This window comes from Tasmannia lanceolata, unplaced genomic scaffold, assembly GCF_043159265.1.
Source record: "Tasmannia lanceolata isolate RefF3 unplaced genomic scaffold, GAP_Taslan_0.1 ptg000008l, whole genome shotgun sequence".
In the NCBI taxonomy this organism is placed as follows: Eukaryota; Viridiplantae; Streptophyta; class Magnoliopsida; order Canellales; family Winteraceae; genus Tasmannia; species Tasmannia lanceolata.
Window position 1 is genome coordinate 19,314,825 of NW_027518685.1, and position 12,944 is coordinate 19,327,768.

The 12,944-nt window shown below is 38.9% G+C and overlaps 3 protein-coding genes across 6 annotated transcripts in view; 2 read left to right on the forward strand and 1 right to left on the reverse strand.

Moving 5' to 3' along the window:
- Positions 1-345: 345 nt before the first annotated feature.
- On the forward strand, positions 346-1,756 carry LOC143883386 (uncharacterized). The gene is made up of 3 exons (XM_077386745.1): positions 346-819; positions 912-1,137; positions 1,225-1,756. The coding sequence occupies exons 1-3, from the start codon at positions 376-378 to the stop codon at positions 1,695-1,697; spliced, it is 1,143 nt and encodes a 380-aa protein (XP_077242860.1). The 5' UTR covers positions 346-375; the 3' UTR covers positions 1,698-1,756.
- A 3,650-nt stretch (positions 1,757-5,406) lies between these two features.
- On the reverse strand, positions 5,407-6,282 carry LOC143882793 (uncharacterized). The gene has a single exon (XM_077386208.1). It carries the CDS (start codon positions 6,280-6,282, stop codon positions 5,407-5,409), a length of 876 nt encoding a protein of 291 aa, XP_077242323.1.
- A 1,412-nt stretch (positions 6,283-7,694) lies between these two features.
- Positions 7,695-12,944, forward strand: part of ABA3 (molybdenum cofactor sulfurase (LOS5) (ABA3)) — a 67,794-nt gene continuing 62,544 nt past the window's right edge. Inside the window, exons 1-5 of one of the 4 annotated variants that reach the window (XR_013253037.1) lie at positions 7,695-8,042; positions 8,143-8,241; positions 8,439-8,497; positions 9,246-9,406; positions 11,788-11,927. Coding sequence is in view for 3 of the 4 variants with exons in the window: in XM_077388371.1 (XP_077244486.1) it covers positions 7,931-8,042; positions 8,143-8,241; positions 8,439-8,497; positions 9,246-9,406; positions 11,788-11,927 (571 nt within the window). In the remaining variant the exon portion in view is untranslated. The remainder of the gene's footprint in view (positions 8,043-8,142; positions 8,242-8,438; positions 8,498-9,245; positions 9,407-11,787; positions 11,928-12,944) is intronic. The other 3 variants (XM_077388371.1, XM_077388370.1, XM_077388369.1) reach the window with 3 other exon arrangements.

Here is a 12,944-nt window from a genome sequence, read left to right on the forward strand (position 1 = left end):
AAAGTCCATTCTCACACATCTTTCTTCTTTTTTTTCGTAGACTCTTCTCTCCGGCACTGAACGACGTTTTTGTTCTCCTTCCCTCTTTCACTCCTACTACTACTGTTTAGATCTTGAGGTATATTTTCTCCTATAAGCCCCATTCCATGTCGTGTTTGGGGCTTCTTATTATCTATGCTTGGGATTGCTTTCTATGTGGTGCCTATGTTTGAATGGGTGGTTGTGGGTCTTTTGGTGGTTGGGAGCTTGGATGTTTTGTCTGAAAGGGGATTGTGGGTGTTGTAGGGCTACCATCATGCCGCAAGAAGCATCAAATAGGAGGATGATGATTGTTCGAGCAGCAGCGGTAGTTATGGCTATTGCGGCTGCATTGTTATGGCTACTGCGGCTGCATTGTTATTTAGGATTAGACGAAACCTTCAGCGCAGGACAAGAGCCCCTTACGAATCAGGGTACCTAACCCACAGGGAATATGTTATACGTATCACACATGCAGAGAATCACTGTGTCGCTGTGCTTCGTATGGATGTTCGCTGCTTCCGCACTTTTGTGGCCATCTTAAGAAACACGGCCCTACTCGAAGACACAATCCATTGTTGTGTCGAGGAACAAGTGGCCATTTTCTTACAAATACTTGGTCACAGCGATAGGAACCGCCATGTTAGGGCAGTAATTAGACGGTCAGGGGCGATGGTTTCGAAGTATTTTAACAAGGTTCTGGATGCCGTGCTAAATATCCGGCACTTGTTCATTTTACCTCCTTCGACGGAGACACCACATCGAATCGCTGAAAATCAAAACTGGATGCCCTACTTTAAGGTAGCAAGCATTACCTCTGTATTTGTTAATAACTGATTAGGGCCTTAGGTTCATATGCTGACGTATCCTGATGTTTAATGCGCACATTGTAGGATTGCATTGGTGCAATCGACGGGACTCACATTCATGCAGGAGTAAGTGCAGAGTTGAATGGCAGATTTTGGTGTCGTAAGGGATACCCATCTCAGAATGTGCTCGCTGCATGTGACTTCGACATGAAGTTCACTTACGTGTTAGCTGGGTGGGAGGGGTTGGCATCAGACTCACGGGTCTTAGTATCCGCTTTATTACTCGCGAAACCCATTCCGTGTCCACCCGGTACTTAAGACTTTATTTTTTACACCTTACCTTACCTTTAGTTTATGGTATGAGTTATGAAACTTAGACATAATCCTTCTTGTGCAGGAAAATACTACCTTGCCGATGCTGGTTACCCATGCCTGGCTCATTTTATAACTCCATTCCGCGGCCCTAGTTACCACCTGAATGAGAACAGGGGGCGCATGCCTCGATCTCCTGAGGAGTTATATAATCAGAGGCATTCAGGGGCTAGGAATGTAATCGTGCGAACTTTTGGGGTCTTGAAGAAGCGAGTCACCAAAATAAATTCACCACCCATGTATCCTTTAAAACGGCAGGTGGACATTGTGTTAGCATATTGCTGCGTCCACAACCACATCAGGAGGGAGATGCCAAACGATGGGTACATTGAAGTGGTTGACCGTGAGTTGGCAGTAGCCCCTCCGGAGGAGATTCCGTCACCTGTTCCTTTGCCCCATATTTCTAGGGCCGAGGATGTAAGAGTGGGAGGACTAATCCGTACAGGCATTATGGATCATTTGTGGCGTGATTTCATGGCACACTGTGGTCATACTTAGGATGATCTGTTGTTTAGTATTACATTTTATTATCTGTCTTTGGGTTGTAACTATGTTCACTCGCGAATACTTTGCTCTTATTACACTTTGCTTTTATTACTTTGTCTTTGGGATGAATGCGTATTTGCTTTTAGTACTACTTTGTTTGCTTTTAGTTTCAGGTGTTTGCTTTTAGTATTACTTTTGCGTCTTCTGTTTGATGGTATCATGTTTCCTACATGAACAATGTCATAGGTAAGATGGCGTCTACTTCGGGGGTGTCGAAGGGAAAAAAATCACTGGGGAGAGGATGAGGATAGACTACTTGTTGCAAGCTTAGCTAATCAGGTTGCCGAGGGCAACAAGATTGCTAACGGGTTTAAAGAGCTTGCATTCAACGCGGTGGCACGGGATCTTACCATTAGAATTGGAAGGAAAATCACGAAAGATCATGTGAGGAACAGAATGAAGACAATGAAAACCAATTACAGGATTGTTGACACTATCCTCAGTCGCAACAATTTTGGTTGGGATACAATACAATGCAAAATAAGTGTTAAGGATGAAGTGAAGAATGATTACCTGCAGGTAATCTCTAATACTTTTGTGGCTGATTTGTTTTTCTCTGTAATCAATTTCCACTCATTACTTACAATTACACCATTTTTTTTGCAGAGTACTCCCGGACACCTTCGGTTCTTTAACACCCGTTACCCCCTTTATGAAGAATGGAAGTATGTGTTTGGGGAGCTTCATGCTACCGGAGAGTTTCTTGACGATAGCCATGCCCCTTCCCAGGATGATTTGGGTACTTTTCCTTCCAGCGACCCAGTGCGGCTCGATGATATGGCCGACAGATTCCCCCTGTAGCTACTCATCTAGGTCCTCCATGATGTTCCAGATCACGCCATTCTTCTCCTATTAGAGACGCTAGCATGGGGTTTACTGACTCATCCCCTATGAAAGCGCCTACTCCGGGTAGCAGCGGAAAGAGGAGGCGGGGTGGCGATGCAAAGCTTGGACAAAATATGGATAGGTTGTCCGACAGTATCAGGATGATGGCCAATGCCATCACATCGACTGCCGAGGTGCACGACCTCAGTCATCTTAAAGACTCGGTGATGAGCATGAAGAATTTCTCTTACAGGGAGCGGGTTAGAGCCTACATCTACCTCCATACCCGTCATAAGGAAGCTGAGGTCTTCCTTTCCCTGGAGGACGAGGGATGTCATGAGGTAGTTATCGCTATTTTAAAGCAGTAGCTTCTCCCTATATCTGGTTTTGGTCGTTCCAGTATTTTGCTCTTTTGATGGTGGGTTGACTATTTCTTATTTTGATGTTATGTTTTTTGGATATTGTTATGGTGGGTTCTCAACCTTATGTTGGTGGTGGAAAACTCATGTTATGTTATTTTGGGTTCTGTTTATGGTTGATATTATGGTTGGATACTGTTATGGTTGGTTATGTTGTGTTGTTTGGATACGGTTATGTTTGATACGGTGGGTATGTCCAGCGGGTTTGTGTTGCTTATGTAAGTGGTGAGAAATTGATGGTATGATGACAAACTATGGTTATGTTGTTTATGTTAGTGATGATTATTAGTACTTGTATGTTATTTTCTTTATATTATTTTGAATTGCATTCCTGCAGGTTAATGGGCAAAATAAAATTTTATGTGGTATTCAAGGTAGGTGTATATGACAGTTGGCAAGACTGTCACGATCAAGTGAACAAGTTTAGTGGAGCCTGCTACCGGTCCTACGGTACTAGGGATGAGGCAGAGGTTGCCCTTCGAGCATTTATACAAGCCAATAGTAGGCCCAGAGAAGATAGGAAAGCAGAGACCAACCACCTTCACCTGGATTCCCAAGGCTCAACAAGTTCTGATGTGACGGGTTCATTGTGTAGTTAGTTTTTGTTGTGGGCTATTATGCTTCAGTGCTAACTCGTGTATGTAGGGAGTACATAAGTTTGTTTTTTTACGTCTATGTTTTGGAGGTTAGCTATATCTGTTTACAATTACACCATGAGAAAGTGTTTTCTTTGAATGGGCAGCATCTGAAGGTTCCATTCCTTATTCTGCTATTTTAGCAGCTTTTTCTTTGTTTTCTAGCTTATGTTGACAAATGTTGGCCATCAAATGTTTTGAACAGTGTTGCTGTTGTGACATATATGAATGAAATATTTAGTGGTGAATGAGATGGAAAGCAAGAACTGAAATGAGAGATGGTATCATGAGAAACCACTTGCTTTTTATGGTTATACCTGAACACCATTCAATGTATAGAAATATTACTTTGTTGCCTACAAAAAAAAAAAAATTACTTTTTGCCTTGAAATCTTAGCGCTGAAAGTTGTTCTTGCAGTAACCATTTTAAAGCATTTTATGTACTAAAATAATGGCATGCCCCCTTGGGTTTATGTTTATAGAAATGTCAATGATGATGGTTGATATGATTTCTTTACTTCTAGGTGCAAAGTGCTTCCCGGATTTATAAGAAGCCTCAAAGCAATAGTTTGGGGCAAGTGTATGAAGATGCTAGTTTGAACTACTTTAGGGATTCCTCATATTCTTCAAAACATTTATGTGCAAGAAGTGTTAAAATGACACAAAACACCCCTTTGTAAACTCTGTTATGGAGACAAAAGATGGGATGAGTTAGGAAAACCGAGTTTTTATATGGTGCGCCCAACCATCAAGTACCTTGAAAGGGTACCACCCATGATAGTTGTTCCAACAGTAGCACATTTTTTAAGAGGCTGTCGTTGGATCAAATATCAAGGGTGGTATCTGGTGGGAACCACCCTTTTTATCCTCAAATCGTAGAGTTAGAAATGTGACCCTTTTTATCCCCAAAAATGTTTGGACAGGATGATCCTAGCCCTCTAATCTATACAAGTCTCCATAACGTCCAGTCCCTCTATAGATTGGAGGGTTAGGATCATGCTATGGAAATGACTTTTGGGGAACCTCCTATTTATGTTGTTGTAATCCAAATGGACGGTTTGGATCATCCGTGGTGTAACGTAATTTTGAAAAATATTGGTTTATATGCATTAATTCTTCAACAATCTATGGAAAAGTAGGAAGGAAAATGAGAACATGTATCTTTCAAAAATGATTAAAATGTTTAAAATGATTTTTTATGTTTAGGTTTCCCACCAATGTTTAATTGGCAAGTGAACAGGCGTGGGAAACCTTTTCCTGCACAATTTCTCGGGATTTCCCGCGCAAGTGAACAGGCGTGGGAAACCTTTTCCTGCACAGTTTCTCGGGATTTCTTTTCCTTTTACCACGTCAGATTCTCGGGAAACCTTTTCTTTTCCTTTCCCGAGAAATCAAGTGAACAGAGCCTTAGTATCGGTTCCTGCATATATATATATATATATATATATATATATATATATATATATATATATATATATTAGTTGTTTCAGTCTTGTATGATTCATGTTCTTGTTATAACAAAATGGAAAACTCATAAGAAAAATATTTGTTGTTTCAGTCTTGTATCCAAATTATAAACAAAGGAAGAGGAAATTGCATGAAACTCCAAGGCTCAGCAGATCCTAAATTTACCTTGTAATAGGGTATTGTCGCCAATCACTTTTTGATCAATCCTATTCTTGTTTCCATCCGATTGGCAGCTGGGAAGGCAAGGCATCATATAAGCAAGGTGAGAACGGGTAGAACTTAACAAAAGGAACTTGACGAGCTGTCATTCCCAGTTTATAAGTGTGAAGCTCTTGTAATCTCATCTTGTTGAAGATTGTAGGAATAGACTGTAGTAAATATCTCAAGGAAGACAATGTCGAAATCCGGATGAAAAGCAACTGCTCGCATTTTTACGACATTGCCATCCCATCCTGTTAAGCTTTTTACACCGATACACTGCTTTAGGATCCATTCTCCAGCAGAATTGTGGTAGTTATTGAATACCCAGATTCTCAACTGGTCGTCATCGGAATGTATGGAGTAATGGAGAAATCCTCCCGACACACCGAGTTTTGCAGGGAAGGATTTGTTCACGACCTTCAGCAACTGTATCTCTTGAAAGCTCTCTTCCTCCACATCAAATGCAATTACGTGATTCAATGATAGCAAATTCACAATTCCATTCAGAAGAACAGCTGTGCTAAAGTAGCTCAAGTAGCTGAGGGAGTTAGAAGCACATGGTTGTTTGAACAGCTTAGGCCGAACCCAATTGCCTGTTTCCGAAGAGAAAATCTGGAACCCATATATAGTGCTATAGTTTTCTGATAGCAAGAAAAAAATGACTTTGTAGTGAGGTGAGATGTGAGGATCGAAAGCTAAAACGGGATAGGAATGAGGATGAAAGTTAGGTTTGATGGGTGGGGCAGGGGGCAAAGCCAACCATTTATTGGTAAGAGGGTTACAAACGCAGTAGATTTCTGTAGTTCTTTGGAAGTAAAGCAACAACCCATTTTGGTAATCTAGGACAGCAAAACAAGGCAAATGCTCCATACCATTTTTAATGTTACTAATAACACATTCTTGATCTTCCTCTTCCCCTGGTGGTGATGACACAGGACGAGCAAAGACAATATTCTTGAAATCTAAGTCTTGAAAGAGTACAGAAGCCATGCCTAGGATTGGTTTTCTTTGAGATATGAAATCTGAAATCAAGCTGTGAAATGATTTGGAGAGAGACTTACATTTTATGAGATGCTTTGCAGGTAATTGAGAAAGGATGGCCATTACCAAATCATCACTCAAACCATCGCCCATCTCTCTCTATTTCTTTGGCCTCCAGCAGAAAGTTTCAGTTCAATTAGAGAGCCAAAAAAACACAAAACCCTACCAAAGTGTAGCGATCTCAAGTCTCTGCTCTTCCAGTTTGTATAGACGGAATATCATCCTATTAAAGCAGAGCGAGGACTACTATATTTCTTCTCAAATTTCATCTCATGTTTTGATATGGTAGGGCCCACCATTGTATACCATGATTTGATGCAGCAAGCCCATCATTTTACACTCATGCATAGCATTTGATGGAGTGAGGCACACCATCTCACCCAAATCCACGCATTCCATGGGTCCATCATTTTACACTTTTATGGAAGGGTGGGTCCCATCAACTCCACTTTACCCATGCATTGGGTGGGGCCCACCATTTTACCTCATGTTTTGATGGGTTGAGTCCCACAATCGTCACCCAAACCCATGAGGGTGGGGCCTGCCATTTTACAAGGGCCCACATCTATACCAGACCCATGCATTGGTGGGCGTGGATTGGGGGGACGGGGGTTGCGTAAGGGTGCCACTCGGGTCGGGTTGAGGCCAACCCGACCCGACCTGATTTCCAATCCGAGGAGGTTCAACCTCACCGGACTCGAAGAACCCTTTTTTCCAACCTGAACTTGACCTGACCTAAGTTCAACTCGACCCAACCCGAGTTTTTAAGCTTACAAAAAAGGAAAAAAAATTGATATAAATTGTTGGGTTTCACTCGGGTTGGGTTGCCCAAACCCTCAACCGGAATCCGACCAGAACTCAACACGACCCGACATGACTTCTTTTTTTTCCGGGTTAATCCAGTTGCACCCTTGGGGGTGGCTACCATTTACCCTGTTTGGATTGAAATCGAAGGTCACTCTAAATAACAATTGAATTTGGTTGGTTCAAGTTATGTGTTTTCACATGTAAAAAAAGTAGGAAATTTTATAAATATTTTCCCTTTCAAACTTTTTATAAATTTTATAAATTTCATGAATTTTTTCACGTGTAAAAAAAAAGGTAGGAAATTTTATAAATATTTTCCCTTACAAACTTTTTCAGAAAATTCCTCCTATCCAAAATTTATATATATTCATGTACTTTTTTGTTAGCCCACCCCTTCAGTGTAAAAGCTAAAAAGAGTAGCCTTAACTCATAAATATACTAACTAGAGGGTGGCAAGGGAAGAAAAGGGGGAATAAATTACTTCCCATATTTTTGATATTGTGGGGCCGACTAATTAACACCTCATGTCTGGGAATTGAAGATATTCGTCCACTTTTCTTCCTAGGGCAAGCCCCTTCTATCGTATTTATGACTACTCTTTTTAATGAGGCGATTCTCGGCCGAAACAAATATTCTATTTTCGGCATCTCTAAGATTTCTTCGATTTAGTTGAGAGATTTTTTTTGTTGAGAGAGATTTTTTCCTTTCTCAGTTCAACTCGAGATTTCTTCCAAGAATCTGACCTTCTTATGTGAAAATCAGTCGACACTTTCATAAAATTTCGTGAAAAATGGAAGATGGGAAGGAGGAATTTCTGAAGGAATTCAGTGAAGACTACGGATATCCGAATGCTCCTAAGAATATCGATGAAATCCGAGCTTCTGAATTCAAGAGATTGGATGGTCAGATTCTATTTTTATTTTTTTGTATGACTTTCAAATTTCTCAAATATATATATTTTTTTTTCCTATTGCCTTTTGTTTTAAAATTTGGAAATTCTAGGGCTTGTTTATTTGGATCATGCCGGAGCAACTTTATATTCGGAATCACAGATGGAATCGGTCATTAAGGACCTCACTAGAAGCGTCTACGGAAATCCTCGTATCCCAATATATCATTTTTTTTCTTCTATTTGTTGTTATTCCGAATGGTTTTAATTGATTATTAGAATTTAGCTGAATTAAATTTTTTATATGCTTTTCAGAGTACGTTTCATCTATGGATTGAGGGGTATTTATTTAAGTTTAGGAAGTTGTTTCAATTTTCTAGTTGGGTTTTCTTTAATTTGGGGAATTCAGATAGCCAAAGTGATTCTGGTTCGGCAACTTCCGATATTATAGCGGCAGCCCGTCAACAGGTATTGAAATTTGTACTTGTAGATGCATTGAATCCTACTGTACTGTGTATATGATTCTTTAAGGCTCTGTTTGGATACAGATAGTTGTTTTTGTAGATTAGTGGTATAAGTTGTTGATAGGGAGGAGACAAACATTTGATTTACCTAGAATTTACCTTGTAGAATAGTGATGCGGAGTGTTTGGTTGCCAGCCTCGGAGAGCAGTGGGAGTGGGTGTCATTACCAATATAGAAAGAGAATAGAGAGAAGGAAGAGAGAGAAAGAGAAAGAGAAAAGGCATAATTTTCCAATCCAAATTCCTCGCTTTTTTGAGAAATTTGGCTTGGAAAGTATAAGGAGGGGACATTGATGCCACGCCACCAGACATGCAATTATTACCTCTGAAAATTGTCTGGTAGTCTCCAGGGATTTCAATGCTAAATTGGCAACTAGGCACATAAAAGTACATTTTTTTATTGGGAAATCCTTGAGGATACCCAGAATTTGGCATCCAAACAAAGCCTGAGTGTTTGATGGGTGAAGTTTGAATAAGATTTTTACAAAATTTTACTTCATATATGTTCTAAACAGAATGGAATTGTTTGAAATATCTGTAATGGTAATTTAGTTGGTGTGCGGAGAAATATTTAGTATTGATATGCCTAAAGGTTGCAAGATAAGGAAAATGCACTGTGATGATTTGTCAGTTACTGTTTCGTTTTGCTTTCTTTTTTCTCGTCAGTTTTACAGGTGATTTGTTGTGATCCAGGTCCTTGAATACTGTAAAGCATCGCCAAAAAATTACAAATGCATATTCACGTCTGGGGCAACAGCTGCATTGAAAATGGTTGGAGAGGCCTTCCCTTGGAGCAGGGAAAGCTGTTACATGTACACGATGGAGAATCATAATAGTGTTCTCGGAATTAGAGAGTATCCTATCAACAAAGTGAAGTATTTTGGTCTTGGATTTAGTCCTGATCTTTTAAAGAGCAGTGATCTAATGTTATGTATGCACAATCATAGCTAGATGCAATTCCTATCCTACCGCAAACCTGGATGATCAAATACTAATATGGGCATTACACCTAGTGGTATTCACTTTAGATTTCCCATGGCTAAAATAGTTTCTCTGGTTGGATGATCTTAACCGTTGGGTCAATACATTTCTTGGCTGTTAAATGTGAACAATTATTGGATATGTATACTATTTATCGTCCATCTGTGGGTTTTTGACCAGATGGCTAGGATAATCCAATCATAGAGTTTGACGGAGCACAATTCGGAATGCCCAGACTCCATTTTTATCAAGGCAGACCCCTGTTATCGTAAAATTGGGCATTGCATTGGATAGTTCCCCCATTAGTATTCTATGAAAGGATGTTATTGCCAATTTGAATGGGTCTATTGGTAAATAAACTTATGACACTAAACCAGATGACTCCTGCCTGAAATTATAAAAATAGGAAATAGAGACTACAATAGGATATTTGGTGTTGAATTAATTATTTCTTGACATAGGCAAACGAACAAGTATTTTCAATAGTCTACATTTTCAGCAATGTCTTCGAACCAACTTCTGGAAAGTGGAGATTTTTCTTCAAACATGTAGCATTATGAATGCCTAGCTACAAGACGACACACCACATTTAGGAGCACATTAAACTATTTGCTATATCTTGCTACATGTCCTAAGGGGCCGTTTGGATATGCGGGTTTTAGAATCTTGGATTTTCTCAAAATCCTGGATGGAAGATGAGAGAAGAAGTAGAAGGAGACCGTCCGTCATTTCTGATTTCCCAACCTTCTTTCCGTCGAGCGAAAGAGTAGGAGATCGTCCCTGTTTCCAGGTTTTAGAAATCTCAGGATGGGGGAGAGATTTCTAAAACCTGGATTTCTTACTTAAACCCTTCATTCTGCAACCTACTTCCCCCACATCTGCAACCTACTTCCATTATAAAATCCAGGATTTTACACAGCTTTCAAACTAAAACCTGGATTCTAAAATCCACTTATCCAAACAGCCCCTAAAAAGAGCATGCAATTCAAGAGAGGCTATCTACAAACACATCTATGTCCAATAGGAGTATGCTACTCAACGTACAACATAAATTGTGAACATCTTTATCATTATGCTAATTTCTGTCTGGATGGAGTTATCAAGCTGAAGTTTCCAAGGCTCTCCGACAACACAACCTGAGTGTCCAATCTCGAGACAACCGTCTTTTGAAGTTAGGAGTTATATTCTTGTATTCTTATTTCCTATTTACTTCATTAATCTCCTTATCTTACATTAAAACTTCTTTATCATGTTGTGTTTTCATGTTTTGGTGCTTGTCATACCTAGTAGCTTGTCATGCTTGCCTTAATATAGCTTAATCATGGCTTCAATAATCTTGATTCAAGATTTCACTTTTTAAAGGTTTCCAAGCCTACATTCAATCTTATTCTTTTGACAGATACTTATGTTTTGATCTCATTAGAGTAGCCATCATGTAGGTTCCCCCTTTGCTTTAATCTGATATTGGAATTACAACATGTGAGAGTGATAATTAGTTTCATCTTCTAAACATTTCATGTTCGCATTCTGAACCCCAATTGATTGACCGACCATGTAGCCAGTCGATAAGATGAACTGTTGATCGACAGTTTTTCTGGTCCATCAACAAAATTTGTAGATAAAGCTAACCATCCGTATTCTTCATGCTTATACATGCATTGTAGATTAATAGTATCATCCAACATCACACTTTATAAAAAAACAAATGTTTTATGACAGTCATAATCGGAACTAAGAATTATAAGTAGAGACCTATTGTAAGGTTGGGCGGGATTGGATCCTAGCTCTTTCCTAGCCCTTACAGAGTCACAGCAGGGGTCCTAAGCCCCTCAACTCAGGTGGTGACTCTAAAGTTATCTGAGAGAGTTGGATCCCATTCCGGCGAGCATAGTTACAAAAGGAAATGAAGAATTTGTAGAGTTGATTTTTTAGGAACAAGCTTATTCTTGATTCTTGAGAAAGCCGCTTATGAAGTACAGTGACCATGGGATAAAATGTATGATAACAAAATGGTGTTAATTGAAAAGCATGTTTTCTCTCGAAAATTATACATTTATTCTCTTGAAAATTATACATTTCTTCATTGCTTTCCAATTTTAGGTAGAGATCTTATAGCTTTATGGGTTATGAACATACCTGCCACTTTCATCTTTACATAGTCTGTAGTCTATACGGATGCATGGTTCCAATTCTCTTATATGTTCCCTTTGAATTTGTGTTTTTAATAGTTGTAATCATCCTTAAGAATTTATAGATATGCGCTTAACCAGGGAGCAACTGCCCTTGCCATAGATATTGAAGACGTTAAGCATCAAGACACTTCTTCTGTTAAAGTATCACAATATCCCATACAAAGGAGAGTTGAAGCTAGATTCTCAGGAGAAGATCCGAATGGTAACCCTTTAGTTATATCAAATACATGTGTATTATAATTATTTCTTTTGGATCATCTACTCAACTCAACTCAACTCAACTCAACTCAACTCAACTAAGCCTTTGTCCCAAACTCGTTGGAGTCGGCTAATGAATCATTTAGAAAATCTTGAATCATCAATAAAATAATTTGGGAATGGTTGCTATGATGCCTTAACAAGGATGTACGGATGCAACACACCCATATGTGTGTGTTACATGGATTCTTCTAAATGGGCGAAGTACCTGTGTTGGACATGTCTCTGGTTCCGGCACTTCAGGATTCACCGAGACACTTCTAGAACTCTTTTGTCTGTTTTTTACCGAATACTATTTCCGTAATTTAACATTTACTGCATGTTTTGAAATTTACGCATCCTAATATTACTTTTCTTAAATGAAAATAAACATTATGTCTACTCCACCTATTAAAATTTTCAATAATTTTACTTGTTATAAGTTTTTAATATATTACTTGCTATAAGTTTTTAATATGTTACTTGTTTATATATTTTTAACATTACATCTTCCATTAAAAAAACATGTTCCTTGTTATAAGTCATAGCCATATTATTATAGAAAAAAATTAAAATATGAGACTTGATTAAAATATTTTGGTGAATTCATGAATCGTTCTTTTTGAGGTTTAATGAGGGAAATGATATCAACACAACCATGTTTTAATAATTGCACAGACCCAGCTTGTCTTTCTTTTTTAATTGACTTGTGAGATCTTTTTGGGAACTGTTGTAACCTCTTGACAGCTCTTTAAATACTAAAAGACAAGATGTGATGGTGAAAATATCAAAACATGGTTGTGTTGATATCATTGCGCGCACACACACGCGCGCGCGCACACACGCCTATATTTAGTGTATACACAATAATGTGACATTTGAAAAGCCATGATCTGATACGAACATTGGTGGTATCATATCAAACACTAGATTTCTTGTGAATCATATGTTTTACGGGTATTGCTTAGTTGTGGCCATCAAA